General features: G+C 30.0%; 1 protein-coding gene and 2 long non-coding RNA genes across 3 annotated transcripts; 1 reads left to right on the plus strand and 2 right to left on the minus strand.

Annotated features, from left to right (window-relative positions):
• Positions 1–5,549: 5,549 nt before the first annotated feature.
• Positions 5,550–7,781, minus strand: LOC111709645 (putative protein TPRXL). Its single transcript, XM_023483414.1, has 4 exons — positions 7,760–7,781; positions 6,467–7,303; positions 6,277–6,423; positions 5,550–5,707 (listed from the first exon to the last, which is right to left on the minus strand). Exons 1-4 carry the CDS (start codon positions 7,779–7,781, stop codon positions 5,550–5,552), a joined length of 1,164 nt encoding a protein of 387 aa, XP_023339182.1.
• Positions 7,782–9,642: 1,861 nt separating this feature from the next.
• Positions 9,643–10,914, plus strand: LOC111709648 (uncharacterized). Its single transcript, XR_002766907.1, has 2 exons — positions 9,643–9,753; positions 10,604–10,914. It is a non-coding gene; the product is annotated as an uncharacterized LOC111709648 (long non-coding RNA).
• A 1,160-nt stretch (positions 10,915–12,074) lies between these two features.
• On the minus strand, positions 12,075–19,181 carry LOC111709649 (uncharacterized). Its single transcript, XR_002766908.1, has 4 exons — positions 19,063–19,181; positions 13,854–13,893; positions 13,238–13,300; positions 12,075–12,463 (listed from the first exon to the last, which is right to left on the minus strand). It is a non-coding gene; the product is annotated as an uncharacterized LOC111709649 (long non-coding RNA).
• Positions 19,182–25,432: the final 6,251 nt, after the last annotated feature.

The raw sequence follows: 25,432 nt of genomic DNA on the forward strand, positions 1-25,432 counted from the left end.
TAATAAATGTATGCTAAATATTATACCCATTCTGAACTTGCATCAAATTAAGATTTTAAGCATGAATTTTCTACACATATGTTATCCATATTTTTCTTATATTGCTTATTTGAGTAAAACGTAGATTCCATAGAAACTATTTCTGAATTTGAAAGCAATGTTTTGGTTTTAGATTGATTATTTTCCTCTTTGGTTTCTCTTAACCCTTAATAGGCTGGGGGGCAATGCGTTTGACGCCACCTCTATTTTTTTGGCCCCTATACTCTCATTTTTGACAATATCACCAAGAAAAATCGAAATTTAGAGTATTTTTCTTTAATTACATTTTTTTAAATGCTGGCGGTAAAAAGTCATGTCAATGTAAAAAAAAACTAAATAGCCCAAAACTTTTTTGTGACTAAAGCTACAGATCTAAAACGTATATTTCTGAAAAACCCTTGAAAAATGGATGTAGAAACATATGTCATACTTTGATGCTTGATTAAAACGAAAAAAATATTTTTTACATTTTTTTTCAAATATTGGCTATGAACATATATGTTCAATATTTTCTTTTTTTATATTAATCTATATAATTTTTTTGTTTTCCTGTGCATTAGAAATTATAAAGTTTATTTTACAAAGAAAATTCTCAATTTTTAGGGTAAAAAAAGGAAAAAGAACCTTTCAGCATTCTGTAAATCAAACATTTCCATTTTTTGTAAATAATATTAAGGGTAGGGAGGGTTCTTTTTATTAAAGGGAGTAAACGGCAATGTATGGTAGTTGAACTTAGAATATATAGTTTTGTGGAGATATTTTTTAGGATTCATTTGAGACATAAATGTTTTAATGATGTATAATTACTGAATTTGAGCGCAAAAAATCTACAGTAAACTAATTAGATGTTTAGGAACAAATTTTTCAATTTCAACAATTTTCTCAATAAATCAATGTTAGAATCAATTTCTTTTTCATCATTATAATGAATGACTAGCCGGTGCAATAAATTTGACGCGGTCAGACTTACTTTTAGGTAGAATTTAATTTTACTAAAGGGTCAGGGGTGCATGATAAGAGAAATACTTTAATCATCATTTTGTTCTTTTATAGTGTTTGAAATATAACCATTTTAGAAAATATCAAAATATGCTATTTAGAACACAACAATATTAATTCTATATTATTATATATTTTTACATCTTATCGAAGTTTTTGGTAGCCCCTCTGATTGCAATATTTGCACAATAATTCGTGTTTAAATTTAGTCTTGCAGAGTCCAAAACTGAAGAAGGAAAAGTTACGACTTAAATGTTAAGTTTCAGCTTAAATGCCACTTCTGACTTAATTAATACCTGAAATTTAAGCTACAGCTAAAATATTTAACTCGTCGATATATTTCGGCGAGTTTTAAACCCGAAAATACCCGCTTTCAATCTTGCGATATGCATGCATGAAATTGATTTAATCTGACGATTTAAGTTTATAAATCTTTTCCCGTAATCTGAAATAAATAAATAAATCGTACTTATCTAATACAAGAAATATTTGTTGTTTTTCGCGCTACAGTTTTGTTCAGAAATTGAATTTGGAAAGGTCATTATTTAAGTAGCAACTCATTTTTTACAGAACTTTTAAGCTGTAATTTAAATTTCGCGCATTGGGAGACTAAATTTAAAGAAAAGAAACATTTTAAACAGGCTTTTATTTTTTTGTCTATTCATATAATCAAGATTGGCTCTTGTGTTGAATAAAGGTTGTTTGGTATGATTTTAAAATTAAATATTAAATTAAACCTGTCATACAATAGATCTAAGACTTTGCCAGAAACTAAAATTTTGTAATCCTCTTAGCACTGCAACCAGTTGCAGGTATAAATGGTACAATATTATTATGAAACAAAAGCAATTATACTATAAAGATATATAAATATAGTTTTTAGTCCATTTATTAAAAGTTAAGAATAGTTGATATCTAAATATCCACAAATTTTTCTAGAAAAAAAATATCGCGGCAGAAGGGCCTCTCATTAGAAGCCCTGGCTAAATTAAAATGTAAAAATTTTGCAATTGAAATTGTTTTTAATTAAATATTTAGTCAAACATATATCTATTGAAAATTTCCATTCTTTCGATTCCATAGATTCAAGATTTTTTATATAAATCAGTTCTAAAATTATGTTTACTGAAATATACAAACACATGCTTGTAAAAATTTTATAAATAAACTGTGCAAAACGAGTGCATAAAATTGTTTAATTATGAGAAATGTTCAGACTTATTTAATCTAACAGAATTCATAGTTTTATGTATCTAAGGTCTACAATGTTGGGTTGCAAAGATATAGGGATAGAAAATCAGAGTATGTGGGAAGGTTTCAATTACTTTAAAGTTAATGTCTAATTTTAGTTTTGTGTACAGAAAGAAAAGATGAGATTAATTATAATTATAATACTAATCTGAGATGTTCTTCCTTTGGAATTTGATGTAGAGGACATGAAATAAGTGTCAGGGGAAAGAATACTAGACAAATTAAAAAAATGTTTTTTTGGCAAAACTTGCTAAACTTTTTTTAGAAAATTTTAAAGATAAACAAGCTGATATTTTTTACCATAGGAATTGAGTCGTTGCAACAAATATAAATTTTCTATCATTGATTCTAAATTTGATCCTGTAAACCTTTGATATGTCAAACTTAGATTATTTGATTCAAAAGATTTTACATTGGGTTGCACAGATATAGGGATTAGAAAATCAGAGTTTGTGGCAAATAGTTTGTTTTGTTTTTATCTTTCAACATTATGAATTTGAAACAAAGACAAATTTGATATAAAGACAAAATTCATAAACTCTTTTTACTTTAAAAAAGATTAAATTGAATGTCAAAAACTCATATTTATTAGTAAATTTTATTTTAAAAAAAGGAAAGTAATTAAGAGAACTTAATTACCTATTTTCCCATTATCAAAGATAGAGAACTAAATTTTGCACAAAACATATAATACCAAAAACTTATAGAAATATAGATTAAGCATGATGTAGAACAACATTTGATTAATAATATTACTATTTTTTAAAATTTTTTTTTGTACTTCAGCTCGCATGGGTGGACTGTGCTTTTCAATGTGCTAATGAAAGGGTAAAATGTGTCATAAAATTTTATAAATAATATAAATATATATTAGATAAAAAATAAGTAATATTTAAGATCTTTCTAAAGTCAATTACAATTGTTTTCTAGAAGAGAATAATGCTGTATTAAAAAAAATTCCAAACATTATACAGGGTGAGTCAAAAAAAACGTGTTATTAGCGGTGTTTTGTACAAAGGGATGTTAACGTTTTCATTTTTTTAAAAACGATCGTTTCCTTATGAAAACGACGACGAGAAATCGAAAAAAAACGTCGTTTTTAAAACAATCGTTTTTTAAAAAGTTCGTTTTTTAAAAATTGTCGTTTTTAAAAAAGATTGTTTTTTATAAAATTCGTCGTTTCGTTAACGAAAAGAGGAAACCGACCTGATGGGCATCTGTACTTATCATTGAGTAGTTTTTAAGAAAATATCAAGAAGTTTGAACTCCACCACAACTGTTAAACTTCATGTAAACCGACCTTCAATAAAGTTGCATGTAATTTTTTTTCCAAAAACGACCGTTTTTATAAAGTTCGTCGTTTCGTTAATGATCTTTAACAACGACCCTTCGTTGACGATCGTTAACGACGACAATTAGTTAACGATCAATAACGATGAACCTTCGTTAACAATCGTTAACATAATTGTCAATAAAATTTGTCAATAAAACGATCGTTTTTTAAAAAACAATCGTATAAAAACCGTCGCAAATCGTTTTAATAAAAACGATCGTCTTCAAAAACAATCGTTTTTCGTTTTCTAAAAGTTCAAAACGAATGGGTCGTTTTTAAAAACGATCGTTTTTTCCGAAAACGAAACGATCGTTTTTGAAAACGAACCAAAAACGATCGTTTAACGATTGTATACAAAAACGATTAACAACCCTACTTGTACAAAATTGTACTTTTTCCGTGCACCTCTCCTGAATGGTGTTTTTTTCTGTGAAACTTATTTTTTTCTCAAACTCTAAAGTTCAGAAAACCAAAAATGTGTACACGTATTATTTCTACTGAATTCTGAAATTTTATAAATATTGAATCAATTCACAGAAAAGGAATTGAGTTTTTGCCACAAAAATCTAATGTTCATCTCCTATATTTGTGCAACCTGATGTCATAGACCTTGAATATTTCAAACTTTGGATTCTGTTAGATCAAATAATCTAAGTTTGAAATATCTAAGGTTTTCACCACCAGGTTGCAAAGATATAGGGATTAGAAAATTTATATTGTGGCAAAGACTCAATTCCTGTGCAAAATTGTAATAACAAAATTCGCAATTTTCAGTTCTGGTCTAAGGAAAAAGTTGTTTTTCAAGTGCTCTCTGAGATGAGATTTTAAAAGCTTAAACCCGACTAAAACCCAATCTCAGGCTTAGATAGAACCCAAGTCAGGATTGGTTCTAATTCGACCAATGAGAGACTGTTTTGCAAGCATTCTCTCTGTAGCAGACAGAATGCCTTCAGATGAGCTATGACAAGATGATGTAAATTTCGAAAGTTCAAACTTTATGTAGATACATTATTTTCATAGTATATTTATTTTATATAATTAATAAAATTTGACACCACAAATAATTCCCGAGATTTTAAATTTACAAATATAAAAGATTTTACGAAATTTACAATCATCAGCTGCTGAAGACTAGAGCCTTTAAGAGAGAAAAACCCAAGATGATTGGTTCTTATTAAACTTAAAGCCATCCAAAACCCGGGTCTTGACTTGAGCTTTACTTGGGTCTAAGCAGACGAAAAGACCGGGTTTTAGTCGGGTTTAAGCTTTTAAAATCTCATCTCAGGTTTCAACTGAACAGCGTATATTTAAAACTTTAGAATATACTAATAGAAAGGAACTAGAGGATTTAAAGAACTTTTTTTTAAAGAATTAGACCAGAACTGAAAATTGCGAATTTTCTTTTAACAATTTTGCAAATTTTCCGTGATTCTGTATTTAATTTAATCAAATTTTAGTATTTCATAGCAATAATATAAATATAAATTTTTGTTTTTCTGAACTTTTAATTTTGAGAGTAAAAAAGATTAGCAGATTTTTTATGGGCCATTTGAATACCAAAAAAAAATTCGAAAAATATTGAATAAACACAATACAAAAATATCCAATTTTTGGAATTAAAGAAAAAACGATCCTTCGCTAATTCTGATTTTGATACATTCTTGTCAACAAATTATAAATAAAAACTGATTTTTTAAAATTATTTATTACTCAATAAAACTCTATTTTTCTAATCTTTAAATCTAGTAGATATTTGAAAATTTCAAACTGTAAGTTCTGTTGAATAAAATCAGGAGGAGAACTACTTGTACCAGGAGTATAACTACCTGGACCAGGAGGAGAACTACTTGTACCAGGAGTAGAACTACCTGTACCAGGAGTAGGACTACCTGTACCAGGAGGAGAACTACCTGTACCAGTAGGAGAACTACCTGTACCAGGAGTAGCCTGCACCAGGAGGAGAACTACCTGTACCAGGAGGAGAACTACCTGTACCAAAAGGAGAACTACCTGTTCCAGGAGGAGAACTACCAGTACCAGGAGGAGAACTACTTGTACCAGGTGTTTCGCTACTTAGCGATTTTCCTAAAGACCTAATATATGTACCGTGTGGTATTTCTCAGGATTGGATCATAAAACTACCTTCTCTCAACGCTCTTCATAATAAAAAGGAGGATAGTAAGGTTCCGAACGTTTATTTCTCTGAGCCTTCAATCTAAACAAGTTTAATAAACCCACAGAAAAAGCTTTGAGTGAAAATCATACAAATCTAACAAATAATCCACTCAGGCATTAAAAAACTGTGGCTAGGAACCAATAAACGAATACATAATCATCAAACATACTAGAATCAACCAATAAACATAGATATATATAAATAATTACCACGGTGATCCCAGAATTCTGAACACGGAAAATACTTGCAAAACGAATAAACATATACTGAATATAAATATCACTACTACTCCGCTAGAAATCTTGCGTCTGCGCAGTCGGACTGTAAACAGTTCCTAAACTAGTTTTTTCACAATACATTCCGTACAGATCTTCAGGAGAAACTCAGAAATAAGCAGGGGCGACAAACAGACTTTCTTCACGCAGCATGGCTCGCGTAACACCAGGAGTAGAACTACCTGTACCAGGAGGAAAACTACCTGTACCAGGAGTAGAACTACCTGTACCAGGAGTAGGACTACCTGTACCGGGAGGAGAACTACCTGTTTCAGGAGTAGAACTACCTGCACCAGGAGGAGAACTACCTGTATCAAGAGGAGAACTTCTTGTACCAGGAGGAGAACTACCTGGACCAGGAGGAGAACTACTTTTTACCAAGAGGAGAACTACCTGTTACAGGAGGAGAACTACCTGTACCAGAAGTAGAACTACCTGTATCATGAGTAGAACTACCTGTACAAGGAGTAGAACTACCTTTACCAAGAGGAGAACTACCTGTACCAGAAGTAGAACTACTTGTATCAGGAGGAAAACTACCTGCACCAGGAGAAGAACTACCTGTACCAGGAGGAGAACTACCTGTACCAAAAGGAGAACTACCTGTACCAGGAGGAGAACTACTTGTACCAGTAGTATAACTACCTGTACCAGGAAAAGAACTACCTGTACCAGGAGTAGGACTACCTGTACCGGGAGGAGAACTACCTGTACCAGTAGGAGAACTACCTGTTTCAGGAGTAGAACTACCTGCATCAGGAGGAGAACTACCTGTATCAAGAGGAGAACTACCTGTACCAGGAGGAGAACTACTTGTTACAGGAGGAGAACTACCAGTTACAGGAGAAGAACTACCTGTAACAAAAGTAGAAGTACCTGTATCAGGAGTAGAACTACCTTTACCAGGAGTAGAACTACCTGTACCAAGAGGAGAACTACCTGTACCAGGAGTAGAACTACCTGTACCAGAAGTAGAACTACTTGTATTAGGAGGAGAACTACCTGCACCAGGAGAAGAACTACCTATACTAGGAGTAGAACCACCTGTACCAGGAGTAGAACTACCTGTACCAGAAGTTGAACTACCTGTACCAGGAGTAGAACTACCTGTACCAGAAGGAGAACTTTCTGTACCAGAAGTAGAACTACCTGTACCAGGAGAAGAACTACCTGTATCATGAGAAGAACAACTTGTTCGAGTTGTAAAACTACTTGGTTCGGAATCGGACCCTGCAACAACATTACTGTTGTGAATCAGTTTCTTTTAGTTCTACAATAGTCCAATAGCCCGAAAGGAAAATTGCACTAGGATCTCCCTAGATGCTTGATAGTCAGCCTGGTACTTGAAATAAACCAGAGTAGCATAGAAAATAAAAAGGACCGATCTAATTAAAAATATGAAATTTGTTTACAAAAGGGTTTTTCTAATGTTTAATAAATTTAACTTATAATTTCAAAAAATTCGATTTTAATACATTTTTTAGCATGATATGAATCATCACTGATAATCTTCAGTTTTAATTTTTTCAAGTGGCACTTTAAATTAAGACGCACTGTTGATTAGTTAGGGCGCATTAATAAAAAAACAAGTTAAAGAAAACAGTTTTTATAACCTGGCAAATAGTAATTATTTCCAACTGATTAAAATTCTCACTCATTAACTCATTGACTCAGAAAACAACTTACTAGAAATCTTAACCTTTGACATAATGTTATTTTATGGCAGAATTAAAGCATTTTTTATTATTTTATAATTTAAGATAAAAAGATTAACATTACAGGCTCGGCTTTTAAGTTTAGCAACGCCTTGATCGTTGGTTTTTCAGGCATGTTCATTTTAGAAATAAAAAAATTGGAATTAGATTAAAAAAAATTGGCAAAAAGTTGAAATTTCTGAGTGAGAGTGTGGACATATGGGATTATTACTGTCACATTTTAAAACTATTCTTTGATTTAAAGGGACTGTAATAATTTTGAATAAAACTCTAATTAACAATGTTATCGTTTATAAATTAATTGTTCAATACTAATAAAGATAATGACGTTTTTCTTGCCTAAAAATTGTTTAATTCAGAAAACTTTCTAAAACATTAACCTTCTTTATTAGACAAACTTTTCTAGGTTTCGGTGCTAAATTGAGAAATGCTTAAAAGTACATATTCTGTATTTGAAAAATTGTTTTTTTGATAATAGAGATGTTTATTAAATGTAAAAGATAAGAAATGCTTAATTATAAGAAATGCTGATGTAGGAGATAAGAAATGCTTGAATGATATATAGGATAAGAAATGTTTGTTGGAATGATGCATAGGATAAGAAATGTTTGTTTGAATGATGTATAGGATAAGAAATGTTTGTTAGAATGATGTATATGATAAGAAATGTTTTAATGATGTATAGGATAAGAAATGTTTGAATGATGTATAGGATAAGAAATGTTTGTTTGAATGATGTTTAGGATAAGAAATGTTTTAATGATGTATAGGACAAGAAATATTGTAATGATGTATAGGATAAGAAATGTTTGAATGATGTATAGGATAAGAAATGTTTTAATGATGTATAGGATAAGAAATATTGTAATGATGTATATGATAAGAAATGTTTTAATGATGTATAGGATAAGACATGTTTTAATGATGTATAGGATAAGACATATTGTAATGATGTATAGGATAAGACATGTTTGAATGATGTATAGGATAAGAAATGTTTGAATGATGTATAGGATAAGAAATGTTGTAATGATGTATATGATAAGAAATGTTTTAATGATGTATAGGATAAGAAATGTTTGTTTGAATGATGTTTAGGATAAGAAATGTTGTAATGATGTATAGGATAAGAAATATTGTAATGATGTATAGGATAAGACATGTTTGAATGATGCATAGGATAAGAAATGTTTGTTTGAATGATGTATAGTATAAGAAATGTTTGTTAGAATGATGTATAGGATAAGAAATGTTGTAATGATGTATATGATAAGAAATGTTTTAATGATGTATAGGATAAGAAATATTGTAATGATGTATAGGATAAGACATGTTTGAATGATGTATAGGATAAGAAATGTTTGAATGATGTATAGGATAAGAAATGTTTGAATGATGTAGGATAAGAAATGTTTGAATGATGTATATGATAAGAAATGTTGTAATGATGTATAGGATAAGAAATGTTTTAATGATGTATAGGATAAGAAATGTTGTAATGATGTATAGGATACGAAATGTTTTAATGATGTATAGGAAAAGAAATGTTTTATTTGTATAAAAATAAAAAGGAAGATTGTAAACTATAAAAAATCTTTGGAACCCAATGTCATAAATCTTTGATATTTCAAACTTATATTATTTGATCTAACAGAATTCATAGTTTGAAATATCTAAGGTCTACGACATTGGAATCCAAAGATATAAGGCAAGATATAAGAAAAGCAGAGTTTGTGGCAAAGACTCAATTCCTTTGTTTTAAGCCATACAAAATTGAAATTAGGTCAACAATAATTGGGCTTACATTATGGCAATAACATCCTTTGATTGGTTAAAATACTTTGAGTAGGTTTTATAGCAAATTAGAAGTTCAGTTAATGACAGGAGTTGAGTCCAGCAGCATGTTATTAGTTTGCTTTACATACTTTTCAATGATGCTTGGGCTTATTCATGGAGATCATATAAGTAAGAAGTTTTTAGAAGTTTTGACATAAAATTTGTCATCTACATTACATGAAGAATGCTGTTATTGCAATGTTAATAATCTTGATATTACAAACCTCTTTTGTTTTTTAATGAAACTAAATAACGAGGATATATGATTTCTAATCAAATCAAAGATTGCGAAACTGTTAAAACATCCGGTAAATTCAATAAAACTGAGTTGTACTTCAACAAATATTAAGGAAAAACAACCCTTTAACTATTTTCAATAATTGATTTCTAAATTTATTTATTATTAAAAAATAATTTAAGACTTTATTTTTCCCTTCACAAAGACGCGAAGTTAATTGTTAATTGTTAATGGTTTATGAAATAGTTAACGGTTGTGAACACAGAATATGACATTTAAAAACATCAAAACATGTAAAAAAAAATTGTTCATGCAATGTTTAACAGAAAAAAACGGATTTCACTGTTTTAAAAAACATTTATTTTTTGTTTTTAACCATTAATTTTTTTTCAAAAACTTCTAATGGGTTTCATTAACGATGTAAAATTTAACGGGTTTTGCTGTGGGTTAAAAGACTCTTCCGTTAATTTTCAAAAACCTTCGTTTTGGTAACGGCTTTGCCCAGACTTATGTAGAATGCGTTCTTAAAATATTGAATCTTTTACTTAAAAAATCAGGTTTTTTATTATTATCCAAAGAATGGAACCAAATGGAAAAAATGCAAAAAAAAGAGGGACAAGTGTTTAAACTGTTAGGCCATGTCCTAGAATATGAATTTGATTTAACAAAAACAGAAACACTCCCAGTCCTGTTTACTTACTGACAAATCAGACTAAATAAAAGATATTTTATAATGTTTAGACTGTCACTGCAAATACATACCCAAAATAGGATGGGCAGGGTTATTTTTGGCCCCATCTGGATGTGCAATAGTACAACCACCGCCTCCTGGATTCAAATGTGAATGTTCTTACATATTTTTATGGACATGCAGTGGATCTGTCCAGAAATGTGACAATGAACTAATGTGCCTGGATCCAAGTACATCTAAGGATTATTGTGTAGGAGAGTGTAGTGGATACTACCAATGATTACAATCCCAATCTATCAATTTTATGATATGGAATATTTGTAATGTACTAATAAACATAAAATAAATATTTTTAATTTGATTAGTTCCAAAAAAATATTTAAATCAATAAAGACTTTTTCAGAATTATCTTAGAAATCAAGCTGAGAAGTTTAACTTTTTAATTAAAAAATCAAACTTGTTATTAACTTATTTTTTTAACCATACTACTGTCTAATCTAAGATTATTAATGTCTCAAATTCTAGATAGTTTAGGCTGATTTAAAAATAATTACTTTATATTTTTGTGTCAGCATTATAACTCAATTTCAGTATCAAGTACATATGTACTGAATGTTGAGTAGGGTTTCCAACACTGGATTTCAAAACTTCATGGAGTAAAAATGTAAAAAAAACTCTTTTACAATCATTTGCAGTTAAACACAAACAAATATTTTACTTGTAGTGCTAAATCTATTTTTTTTTGAGAACTAAAGGATATAATTTAAAAGATTAACTATATTTTACAGAACAAAAGATTTGAAAAGTATAATTTGTCTTTTACCAACGATGTTATATATTAAGAGCACTCAAAGTAATTGAAACAGAACAATTTCTCTTTTGCAGATAAAGAAAGAAGCTAAATTTTTTTTTTAGGACTTTGTTTTATCTACTTTATATTTCAGAACTAAGGTTGTCTTTTGCAGAAAAAAAATTTAAGTAGTTTTTGATTTTTTTGTTTGCCAAAAAATCAAGATAGAAATTTGACTAAAAATAACATAACATATACTTGATTGCTTTCAAAAGATTAACTCAAAGAATTTGAGTCTTTGCCACAAGCTCAAATTGTCTAATCCCAATATCTTCACAGCCTGCAGGCAGGTTAAATACATAAACCGTTAATATTTCAAACTTCGATTATTTGATCTAAAAGAATTCATATAATGAAATATCTAAGGTTTACGACATTGGGTTGCAATGATATAGGGGTTTAAAAATCAGAGTTTGTGGCAAAGATTCAATTCCTTTTTTATTTTCCATCTCTAGTTATATCATTATAATGAATTTATACTAAATGATTCAAACTATTCTTACTTTAAAAGAAAAGGATAGAGTTATAAAACTGCAATATGCATTTTTTTCTGGCAAAAATGCCAATTTTGCTTTTTTGTGTTATTCAACTTAAGCTTATCATTTTGTTCATTATCCTTATAATAGATTGTGTCTGTCTATTTTGCAATTTATTATGTAAAATTCTGGGAACTAATAAAAAAATATTTATTTGAAAACTAATTGAGATTGAAATTAATTGCAAAAACCTCTAAAAATTAATTTTTGCCTATTTATTATCATGATACAATTAATCTTAATTAATTGGAGTTTACAACATCAGCTGTAGACAGTAGACTGTAGACAGTAGACTGTAGACAGTAGACTGTAGACATTAGACTGTAGACAGTAGACTGTGGACAGTAGACTGTAGACAGAAGACTGTGAAAATTAATATTTTAACATGAACAAAATGGATTTTCTTGTTTACATAATCAAAGAAGATTTAATGTTTACATAAACAAAATCTAAATATCTGGATATTCAGTGCAGTCATAATGTCCAGAGATGTGATGATAATTTTCTTTTCCTTCACATGCATCCTAAACACAATAATATCATTAATTGTTTTAATCCAAATACTAAGTTACCGCCCAAAAAAGTTAAGAATTTAAATTTACTTTGAATTTACTCCTCTTTTTGTTTTTAATGAAGCCATAAATCTAAAAATTTGTTGACTCCATACTTAATTTTAAAAAATAAGTCCGCCATAATTAGTCGGAAAAATTAATTTTTATTTTTAGATAATTTTAATCTATATATAAATTTGGCTTGTCTGTCTGTTTGGGTGTCTGTTTGTTTGTATCCAATAAACGTCAAAACGGCTGAACCGATCGGGCCCAAATTTTTTGTGGGACATCAGGTGACCACAGGGAAGGTTTATGAATGATAAAAATTTTAAAAAATGTGTTTTGAAGGTTTTTAATTTTGTAAAAAAAATTGAATTCTTGAAAATCCGCGAATTGTTTTTTTGAATCCGCAAAATTTGTTTCTTCTTTGTCTTAAAGTGTAAACAAAAAGAAAATGTTCACAATTTAAATAGAAGATGGGCGCGAAGCCTAGTGTAAATACATTTTTGAAACTTTTAAAAACTGCTCAGCAACTTTGTTTTTGACTGTAGGCATTATAATTGAAAAAATTAATTAAATATTAGACTAGAATATATTTTAAGTTTTATTAACTAGGGGACTTTTTACAGAATTTTAAACAAAACTAACAACAACAAAAAATAGGTTGGTTAAGAATGATGGAGGAATGAAATAAAAAAAGTCAACCCACCCATCTTGACTTTTGCTGTAAATTTATAAATAATTTACCAAAAGATAACATTCTCCAGGAGAATCATCATCTAGTGTAGCCCAAGACCAGTATTGACAATCCTGTTTATTGATATAGTTTATTTTTTATTTATAGCCCAATTGTCAAGGTCAGATAATTGTAAAAAAAGATTAGACTGATAACTTTGATAGTTTGGGTGCTAGGGAAGGTTGAAAAAATGCCTAAAAAAGGGTCAAACAAATTTAAATTTGAATTTTTATTTTGTTTTAACAAATATTGAAGTCTAAGTTGTGACATCAATTTTTTAAGGGCTTTTAACAAATATAGTTTTAAGATCTGTAGTTTTAGTCACCAAAAAGTTATGGGCTATTAAACTTTTGTTGTTTTAAAACAGGCAAGTCTTTTTACTACCCTGTACCCCAAGATATTATTTTAATTTCTATTCATTTTGAGTCACAAAATTTAACAGTAATAGTGTCAAAAATGCATTGTGTGCTAGGACACACAATCTAGAGAGGGGGCATCTTTAATATTATTTTTTATACATTTTTTATTAATGATCAATAACAAAAACATGTTTGATATGGCCCATTTTGTAAAAACACTATGAAACTTTAGCAAACATGTTTTGAATAATTAAGCTATAAAGTTTACCCTGGCTGCCAAACATGTTTTGCCACATTCCTCCCAGGTGCTGAAAATAACCAAAAATCAATTTAAAAAAATTATGCTTTCTAATCTCTAAATCTTTGAAAACTGATGCATGGAAACCTTTTATATTTAAATCTTAGATTATTTGATCCAACAACAAAAATATCAAAAATAAAATATCAAAAGTCTAAAACAGAAATATATACAGGGTGAGTCAAAAAAGTGTGATTTAAGGCGCCTGGTGCAAAAGTGTAACTTTTGCTGTGCAACTCTTCTGTATGGTGTTTTTTTTAATGTTTTTTTGAAAATTTGTATTTTTTTCGGTACTTCAATGGCCCAAAAAAAAATCCGTGAACCTTTTTTTCTTTCAAAATCAAAAGTTCAGAAAAACAAAAATGTGTAAATAAACTGTTTCTATCGAAATCTAAAATTTTAAAAGATTGACTCACAGAATCTCAGAAAATTTGCAAAATTGTAATTAGAAAATTTGCAATTTTCAGTTCTGGTATAATTTTTACGGAAAAATTGTTTTTCAATGGTTCTCAAGGTTTCAACTGAACAGCGTATATTTAATACTTTAGAATATACTAAGAAGATAGGATCTAGAGAATTTGCGAATTTTCTTATTACAATTTTGCCAATTTTCTGTGATTCTGTAATTCAATCTTAATAAAATTTTAGATTTAGAGAGAAATAATATGAATGAACATTTTTGCTTTTCTGAACTTTTGATTTTGAGAGAAAAAAACGATTCACGGATTTTCTTTTGGGCCATTGGAGTATCAAAAAAAATTTCAAAAAATATTTAAAAGACACCATACAGAAGAGTTGCACAAAAAAGGTACAATTTTGCACCAGGCGCCGCAAATCACACTTTTTTTTTACTCACCCTGTAGAGATTAGAAAATATTGATGAAAAGAATAACTCAATTCTTTTTTTATGAATAATAATTTATGTAAATTGCAATTGTAACGAAAACTTCCAGAAAAAAATTAGCTTATTTCCCTGGTCCTAATAAAGAAAATCTTAATAAACAGGGTTGCCCAGAAAAAATGAGACTTCAGACACTTCTGATACTGTTTCCTAACATTCATGATTTTCTGTAAATGTCATTATGTCTTTGTCAAATAATTGAATAAGCTATTTAAAGAGCTCAGTAAAGGCATATGACGTAACTTAAGGCTTGGCCTCCTCGTATTTAAATAATTTATCGTTGTTTTAAAAGGGAGAGACTGGCTAGACATGGTAGTTGAGCTGAGAGTGAAGTAATTATAGAGAAATCTACAGAAATGTTTGTGAACAAATGAGATATTATAGAAACCAATAACTGAATAACACTACTTGTTCTTTGTGATAAGAGGTATTTTTTTTCTCAACCTGCTACTTAACAACTGATTAGTTAATTGTTGAATTTTAGTTACATTTTTGTGTGTTTTGTGTTATTGAATCATCTTTAAAAAAACGATTTAAAAATATATCCACCAAAGTAGACATTCTGGAAGAATTTTTAAATTAATTTTGTGCTTTTACTATGCAGTCTTACACCGTTCAAACGTCTTATTGGTATTTAAAAAATCCTAACAACATTTGTCTCTACAATACTGCACTCTCAGCTCAAATACCATATCTAGCTAGCCATTCCCTTTACAGTCTTAACCTTTGTGGGTAACCCTATCACTGAACTTGATTTTGTATATAAATGGGCATTGCTTTTTTGAACAAACAAAGATTTCTGTGAAAAATGGGGTTGTCTAGAAATAAATGCCAAGCCTCATTAAACAACATCAAATCACTCTTCAATCAGCAGAAAAAGTGATTGGATCTGAAAAGAAAGTGAAACCAGAATGGATCTCAGATAACACCTAGAAAAAAATTGAAGAACGGAGTGAATTGAAGGAGAAAATAAACCAAACATGGTCTGAGAGGTTAAAGAAAAGAATAAGCCATAAACATCCACAGCAATGAACAAAGAAGTCAAAGCAAGTACAAAGTTGAGCAAGCAAAGTTACTTTGAAGGAAGGGCTGAACAGGCCAAGGAGGCAGCAAGAAGAGAAATGGGCGCAGAATGTCCAATATGAATGATCACTAAAGAACTGTATGGGAAGAAAACATGCAGTGTACCAGTCAAAGGGAAGGATGGCAAAGTAGTGTTAACCTGGTAGAACCGGATGAACCTGCAACACCAACAGTAGCGAAGAACCAACTTAACATCAATACAGACCCTCCAACACTGAAAGAGGTCAGAGACGCTATCCAGGCAAAGAAATCTGGTAAAACAGCTGGGTAGATCTTATGAAAGCATTTCTCCATCAACTCTTACAGGAGGTATGGATGGATGAAGAGATTCCTGATGACCGGGACAATGAAATCATAATAAAGCTACCAAAGAAAGGAGATTTGGGCCAGTGCGATAACTTGAGGGGAATAGCTTTAGTATCCCTTCCCAGCAAGGTTTTTTGTTGAATCTTACTTAAAAGAATAGACAAGGAGATTGATCAGAAGCTTAGGGAGAAGGAAGCTGGATTCAGAGCCAACAGAGGGTGTTATTGGCTTTCTGTCGTAACACCCTGAGGAGTTGTATTTTATCCATCCTCTCTTGTAAAGGACCTGTCCCCAACTGACCTATACTTCCTAAAATCCTTGTGTTCTAGGAGGGGGGGGGGGAATTTGTGTTTCAGTTAGTTCTTACCCTTCACCGTGACAAGACCTGAGTGTGTGTGTGTGCGCTCGGTCATCTGGCACTAATTATCTATAAGTTTATGTATAGATAGTTCAGTCAACAATTTATACAGGGTGTATAAAATGGCTGGTAGGAAAAATGCAAACCATGAAAAACCTCCAAAAAAATCTTAATAAACCCCAACCAGAATTTACACTGGGAATTTTTTTAGATCTTAAGAAAGCTTTTGACTGTTGCAACTTAGATATTCTTTTAAAAAACAGTTATATCAGTTTTAAAGAACAGTTATATCAGTAATGAAACTAGATGCCTTCAATGATAACTGCCCACAAAGAATCTTCAAAATAGTTTGACCAAACCAAATTACAAATGAGGAGCTCTGAGATAGAACCAAATCCAGACCAGTCACAATATAGGTCTAGAGAAGAAGGCAATATTGTTGGGGACATACACTATGCATGGAGCAGGACAGGATCCTTAAAATGGAACTGAGAAAGACCCCTACGGGAGGAGAAAGAGAGAACGGTAAAGAAGCATGATGATGAAGCATGAAGGAGGAGCAGAAGACCCCTGAAATGAGCTGGGGTGAAGCCTAGCTGTTGGTAATGGACAGGAATAAGTGGTGGGCTACTGTGGAATCGGTTTTATGTCAAGACTAGCTAAGAGGACGTAAGTAAGTCAGAAAAGAAATGAACAATTTGGACAAACATTTAGATTGATTAGAGAAATGGAAAAATATAACTTTTTTAAAAACATGCAAAAAGAAAAAAAAATGATTTAAAATCTTTCAATGGTTTTGGTCATTTATATCATGAACTGATGATTTTTTGAAAAGGAAATAATCACTTTTTTAATAAAAAAATATCGTTATTAAACAAACATTTTTACTGAACAAACAATTTTACTGAATGACCCTTCAGTGAAGAAACCAAGGAAATATATGGAAAATGATCAATAATCTTAAGAAAAAACTAGCTCAATTTCTTTTAAAGGGACTGTAAAGGAAAAATGAAAGGGGGTATAGGCTGAAACCTAAGCATTTTAGGAGTTGATCCAGATCCATGAGAGTGATTTATAATGTTCCTGTCTCAAAAATTTGTATAAAATGGTGTCTAATTTATGAAAATCTATGAACATGAAATTTTTTATAAAAAATAGTAGATTTAAACAGATCATATTAAACAAATACACAACCAATCTGAAAACTATGATATCTAAGGAGAGCCTAAATAACTTAGTTTTGCTCCTATTATTATTTGAATTTAATAATAATTGATAATATATTAAATATGTCAGTATCGTGTGATCAGAACTCCCACTAATGCCAGTGCAGTATCATTATCATATGACTTCGCTGCATCACATGACCAGTATACTGCAATGCCATTGGTGGGAGTTCTGGTCATGTGATACGAACGTATAAATAATTTTATTAATTAAGAATGTTGCATCTTTCCGAATTTGTATAAACACTACGTTCTTCGGTGTGAGTCGTTTTTAACAATTTTCTCCTTATAGACGCAACAGATAGAAGTGCGATTAGTAGCAATCAAAAGCGCTTTTTTATCGCATTGAGCCTATACCCCCTTTCATTTTTCGCGAACACTCCCTTTAAGTGGTTTTGAATTGTTCAAGATTTTGACAACATTTTATTATTTATCAATTTATTTTTAATTTAAATATTTCTTTTAACAAAACTTGAAAAGACCAGTGAATTTTTTCTCTGACAGTTGTATCTTTTTTTAATCTGATCATACATCTGTTTTCTATTCTTCTCTTTTAAATCCATGCATTCTAATCTCTTGTAGACAAGGGAAGAATGCATTTTGAAACATATTCATTCTATTATTTCAACATTTTCTTTCTAAGACTTTGATAATAAGTGCTAGTAGCAAACATTTCTTTCAGACAAAGAAGATTTGGAAATATATTAGAAAAATCAGAATATAATCTTTTAAATGTTGAAAATGAAAGCTTGAAAATATAAATTTTAATTTAAATCATGAAAAAATAATGTGTTTATTTGTATTAGAATTTGAGGCATTACTTGCCAGCTTATGAACTGCAAAAAAAATATTTATAAATAGTAATGCTGAAATATGACAAATTTAGTTTGCTAATATTGGCTTCCGAATTTATCTCCAGTGCACATATAAATTTCACTAGAAAGGGATTCATTTTGCTTACTTTACTTTAGATAGTCTTAACTGTACTGTACACTGTAAAGCTTGCTCTTTCTGATTAAAATTCGGTCCGGTAAATGATGAGCTGAAGTTTACAGAAAACAATAGAGTAAAAAGTAGTCTAAAGTGTTACTAAAGTGAAATTGATGTTATACCAAAGCTAATAAATTTACTAGACACTTATTTAGTGAAATGGGTCTGTTCACACTGCAGAATTTCTGTGTCTCATGTTCATAGGATTTGTTTAAGCAGTTTTTATTTTAAACGTCGTCTTCCACTTTAAAAGTTTTCTGATTATTACTGTATATAATCACACTCTCGGACAACATGCTTAATTTTAAAAAATACCTTCATTTAATGGAGAAGCAAGAGTCACCCCATATACAAGACAAAGAACAAAAAATGTCTTAAAATCCATGTTACTGTTTGATTATCCACGTAAATGTTCTAAAAACAAATGACGTTGCTTTGCTTTATATGCACACAGTGTTTGCTTTGAGATAATATATCATAAAAAAGCAGATAATTATAAAATAAAGATGCTGGAACCTATTGATTTTTTTAAAAATTTTATTGACAATAACGAAGGGTCGTCGTTAACGATCGATAACAAAGGATTCTCGTTAACAATAGTTAATGAAACAACGAACTTTATAAAAAGAGTTGTTTTTGGGAAAACGATCGTTTTTGAAAAAAATGTCATGCAACTTTATTGAATGTCGTCTTACATGAAGATAAACAGTTGTGAGGGAACTAAAACTTCTTGATATTTTCTACTCAATGATACGTACAGATGCCCTTCAGGTCGGTTTCCTCTCTTTGTTAACGATCGTTAACGATCGTTAATGAATTATCATTGTTAACGATAGGTAATGAAACAATGAGTTTTATAAAAACGATTGTTTTGAAAAACAATCGTTTTCAAAAACGAATTTTTTAAAAAAAATTGTTTTGTTTTCGATTTTTTTTTGTCGTTTTCATAACAAAATGATCGTTTTTCAAAAAAATGAAAACGATAACATCCCTAGCAATAAGAAGAGATAAGGGTATATTCTTCGTAATTAAAATGTTTACGCTAAACTCTCAGATTCATTCCTACATCTGAAACATCTCATCAAACAAATGAAACATGACAAAAAACTTAAATTGTCTAATTTTATGACCACTCAAAACTCATAAACACTTTGACCAATTCGCCTGAAATTTTGAATAGTGAACTTGGGAGAACCACAGTAATATTCTTAGTTTGGCTTTCAAATTTCCAGTTGAATGGGTTGACTTTTAAAGGGGTAAATCCAGGCATAGCTGGAAAGGTTTTTCTATAAAAAAAGAATATGTACTATTTGGTATTTGGTAGCTAAAATTATAGTATACAATATTGTACAATGTACAAACACCATGATGTGCACAAAGTTATAAGAAGGCGAAATTTTGTTAAATACAATAGTCAAAAACAAAAATATTATATATTTTTTAAATTTTAATGTGAAAGTGTCAAAAATGAAAGTAGTAGGGAAAAAAAACTAAAGCTCGCCCCCCTCAGCCTTTTTATTGCTAAGAAAATCTTTTTTTGGTCAGGTTTTTAGATTTACGAAAATGTTCAATATGACATTTTGAAGCAGTATGATATCTCAAGAAATCAGTAACAGAAAAAGAAATTTTAAAATTGAAAGTTGTAAAATTTATTTTAGATATGAAAACAAACATTATTGAATATTATCAAAATGAATTCTTTGTTTTTAACAAGATTAAATTTTGAATATATTCAAGTAAGAAATCATTATCATTGATGGCTGACTGCAAAACTAAAATTAAAACTGTTAACTTCTGCAAAATTTATTTATATTGATTTGAGTTTAGATTGATGTAAATCACTTTTTTATATCTAACTCAGAAAACAGGACACAGTTCACATGTTTTTCTGTTCAATGAAAAATGAATATTCTAAATTATACAAATAAAATCTGAAAATAATTGCTGTATAAAACTTTTGAGTGCACTGGATAACATCAAAAGCCTAAGGGGAAATATGATAAACTTTATTGATCATTTCTATTCCTTTCCATAAATATAATAAAAAAATATATTTTAATACATTTCACAAAATAACACTCTTTCAAGGGCGCTTTGCGATTCTTTTAATTCTAAACATGAGAGTGCTAGATTTTTGTCCTAGTACTCTTATTTTTTATATTTGACATGTGTTGACTTATAAGAAAGTATGGTTTGAAATATGCAAAGGTAAAGAACGGTAAAAATGCCATGCAGTTAAAACAAAATCTTAATTTAAGACATGAAGTTCTAAAAACTACATTTTTAAAAAGCCCTTTTAAAACATGCATCCAATCTTATAATTCAAAAACAAGACAAAAAAATCTCGACCTTTAAGAGCGATCGTTTTAAAAAAAGTTAATCGTATAAAAAACGGTCGCAAATCGTTTTCATAAAAACGATAGTTTTTAAAAACGATCGTTATTCGTTTTCTAAAAGTTCAAAATGAGTGGGTCGTTTTTAAAAAAGAACTTTTTTTCCAAAAACTAAACGATCGGTTTTAAAAACGATTGAAAAACGAAACAAAAAACGATCATTTAACGATCGTTTTCAAAAACGATTAACAACCCTATGCAAGTTTGCAATCCTATACCCTTACTCTAAGGCCTTTTTCTAGCTATACCCTCCAGTCCTGTATAGAGATAAGTAACAATTTAGCTTAAAACTTCTACTTTTGAATTTGCCAATCTTATTCATATTTCTATTATAAAACAACAATTTTTACGCATTTTTCTGTTCTTGCTTGCCACAACAAATAGAGCCCTGTCACTTCAGCTGTTTTGAGGTTTATTGGATGCATGACAAGCCAATTATATGTGTAGATAATCTATTGCAAAGAGAATACTGCAGTAAAACCATTAAAAGCATTTTTGCATTAGACAAATTTAATTTACGTATGTTTCAAAATAAAAATGCTAAATTTTCACACTGATCTCAATCATTAAAAACATTAAATTCATGAAAATGTGGTCAGTTGTTTAATAGTACAAACAAAATATTAATTCTAACAGTAAATAATGAGAAGTAGTTTGAATACATTTTTATGTAATTATAAATGTAATTTAGTTAACAGCATGCTACTTCCAGAATAATTAGGCTAGTTTATCTCAGATAGAATATAATTTAATATATTAATGAAAAACCTTATATTAAAAAATCTTCTCTTTAGTTACATCTAAACTTGCAAATCTTTTTAACAATAAAACATGAACAATGAAATGTCGTCTTCGTTTTCTACTTTTTCTGCGGACCACTGTATTTCAGAGAGACCCCAGCATTTTATACAAACAGTGCACAGGGCCCCCCCCCCAAAAAAAAAAAAATTCTCTTTTGTAACACATCCTGAGGGTGTCCTCAAGAAACATCTTTAGGACGTCCTGACAAGATCTTCACAAAACACTGTCACATCAGGTCCTACAAAGGGTCCTCCCCCAAAAAAATAATCTGTGGAGGAGAACACTTGAAAATTGCCCCCTCCAAAAAAAATTTTTTTTTAGGGAAACCTGTGTACTCCCTGACTTCACAGCAACTTCTGAAGAACCAGACATGATGTCCTAAAGATTCTTCTTGAGGACAATTCCAGGGTTGCCTTAACTAAACAATAAAATATCAAATGCTCAGATGCAACTGATTGTTTATATTTTTGGCGAAACTGTATTGACTGGGCCTGTATTGATGATTTCAGATGAAACCAATCCATTTCAACTGATATGTTTGCACAAAACAGGTTCTTGGGATGCAATACATTTATACACATAGAAACAATAATATATTTCAATACCTCTGGTGAAATTGTGTTTGTTTGTTAAAATTAAAATTTTGTAAAATTTAAATACTTTAATAAGTTTCATTCCAAGCCTTAATCTCTAAAAGATAATTTTCATTAAATTTAGTTTAATTTTAAGATAATAAAGTTTCTCTCTTTTCGCTAGATGTAGTTACAATAGTTTTATGGCTTAATGCTTAAGGTATAAATATAAAAACTGTTACTGCGACTCGATAATTATTGAGAAATTGTAGGAGTACATGTGCATTTTATTTTTTTAATATTGAGGTTTAAAGACCTTCAAAACATGAAATTATTATTCAAAATAATATAAATATCAATTTTTTTGCGAGAATGATTTGTTAAAAACAGTCTGTTCAGGCCTCATTTATTCTTTTGTTAATGTTCTTTGACTGCCCCTGATTGGGATATATACATAATTTTTGACCAACATCTTGTAGAAGGGGGGGGGGGTCAAAACGGGCAATATTAATCAGTTAACAAATCAGATAGTTATGTTTACCCAAATCAAAACCAAATTATTTATATTTATATAAAAGAATTTACGTCAAACAATGGGAATAAGTTTCATTTTATCTGTTCTTACATAAACATATTCATGTGGTCTCAATGTAAACAAGTTGTTTAGTTTCAACGAGTTTAAACATACAATGGGATCAAAGAAACAAATTTAAGCCTATTTCAAGATTATTCTCAAAATATGGTCAAAGTGCTTATTTGAAACACATTTATTTTAACCAATTTTAGTATGTAAAACATTTTAATTCTTCAAAATGTATAAACCAGTTTAAAAAGTTGTTTAGATATCCATTTTGTAAATAAAAATTTCAAAGTTAGAATTTTTATGTTAAATTGTAAATCAATTGGACTCAGAATTTTATGTTAAAGAAGATAACTGTTTTTTAACAAAGTGGGAATAATTTATTTTCATATTTTTTACAAATTACAATCTTTAAGCAACTTGTCATTGACTCATATTCACTTTATCTAGTTCATAAATTTAACTATACTGTATAGTATGCATACCCCCTCCCCCCTGAAAGGGTAATATACAATTCTAAACATAGTTGTTACTGGCTTATACTCCGGATATAAATTAGTAGAATTTAGATTATTACTCGAATTCTGAATCTGCTGGTTATATTCATGAATTCTGCTGTAACTCTGAAAAAAGTTTGATATATCTCTATAGCCTAATACTGCATTCAACTAGGCTCAAGGTGATTTAAGAGCACCCCCTAGGACTAGCACTCAGAATGCTGATCCACTATATCTGCTCTTGAATTAGGTTAAAGTTGGAGGTTTAGGAAGTTATTTAGTGGTGTCAAGCGATCTTTTTGCTGAAAATCCCTGGTTTTCCTCAGGTTTCATACATCTTTCCGATGTGTATGGGATTTAGGATAAATTATCCCATTATTAGCCATTAAATCTATAGTGTGGTTGGAGATTTTTCATTGTTCTCCAGTTGTTGAGTAACTAGAAAGCTGGATTAATACTTCATAACTCTTTTTAATTATAATTCCTCTGTTTCATTATTACCCTCCAGTTTATGAATGGTTTGACTCAGCATTCCAGCACTTCAGGATACAGCTTTCTCAGCGCCTAGGATAGCTAGAGAGAGAGGTCTTACACAGACCATGATCTAAGATCAACTGTAAAATGGACAAGTTTTAATTAAGATAAATCGGAAAAGTATGCATAGAATATGAGATTGAGAACCAGGATTAGTGAATAGAGATGACGCTTATCAGAACATTACAGCACTTCTCAACAAACAAAAACCCATGAAGAACACAAGATTATCTGGTGTATTTCATAGGAGTGGCTTAAGAATAATCTGTGATAATTCACATGTTGTCGAGTTGAATGTCGACGATTTGATCACGGGTCTAGGACCGAGTTTTTGCATGGAGAAAACTTGAGTTTATATCACGAGATGTACACGGGATTTTACATGAGAACATTATTTTTCTCCCATCCACTTAAATTGCATTTTTTAGTATTGATTAATTTTTGATAATAAATATGTTATAGAAAATACTGTGTAAAAGTATATAATCATTATAAAATGTTTAGAACTAAACACTTTAGTTTATATCTTTTACATTAAACATCTTGAGGATCTAAACTTCAAAAAATCAATATTCACATAGTGATATTTTAGTGATAATGTTCAACTATGTTTATGTATTCATACTTACAAGAATGTCCCTTCCTTTATATATAAAAGATTGATATTCCAAAAAGGGGTTGTTGAGAAATACAATACAAAATTCAATGTGAAATTTCACTACTCTGCTCATGCTTGTTATAAACTGAAAAATTTATGTCTGTTAAAATATTTTATTTTATTACAATAACTTTTAGTTTCTAAAAGATGAGAAGAGACACCAAGTGTTGTGATTTTGCATCTCTATTAAAAATGAAACATGAAGTTCTTCCCATAATATCTCAGATTGGGAATATGCAAGATTTTGCACTGGTATCTGTACTACGAGCACAAAATGTGAAAAAAACGACAAGAATTGAACTTGAATAATCTCATATATCTTACATGTGATAATTACACGAATTAAAATCTAGATTCCAATACTCGTGTTTAAAACAATAGGAATATGCAAGATCTTGCACTGGTGTCTTTGCTACGTGCACAACATGTAAAAAGACAGCAGTAATTTTTTAAGAATATTTCCGCGTTCTTTACCCGTGCTTTACACAGGAGGAATCTTCAAGATTGTGAAAAGTAAATATACCACGAGTATAACATAAGGAGGGGTCGTGAATTAATTATGTGCATTATCTACTGTCTACTGTCTACTGTCTACTGTCTACTGTCTGCTGTCAACTGTCTACTGTCTGCTGTCTACTGTCTGCTCTCTA

This window comes from Eurytemora carolleeae, unplaced genomic scaffold (assembly GCF_000591075.1).
Source record: "Eurytemora carolleeae unplaced genomic scaffold, Eaff_2.0 scaffold977, whole genome shotgun sequence".
NCBI classification, from domain to species: Eukaryota; Metazoa; Arthropoda; class Copepoda; order Calanoida; family Temoridae; genus Eurytemora; species Eurytemora carolleeae.

What these genes read in the sequence shown, in the direction of transcription:
- LOC111709645 (XM_023483414.1), bottom strand. Translation starts at nt 7,781, where the DNA reads ATGTCAAAGGTTAAGATTTCTA. An exon ending in GTCAAAGGTTAAGATTTCTA is followed by an intron (nt 7,304 to 7,759) that starts GTAAGTTGTTTT and finishes ATGTTGTTGCAG; the next exon opens with GGTCCGATTCCGAACCAAGT. An exon ending in TAGTTCTACTCCTGGTACAG is followed by an intron (nt 5,708 to 6,276) that starts GTAGTTTTCCTC and finishes TTAGGTCTTTAG; the next exon opens with GAAAATCGCTAAGTAGCGAA.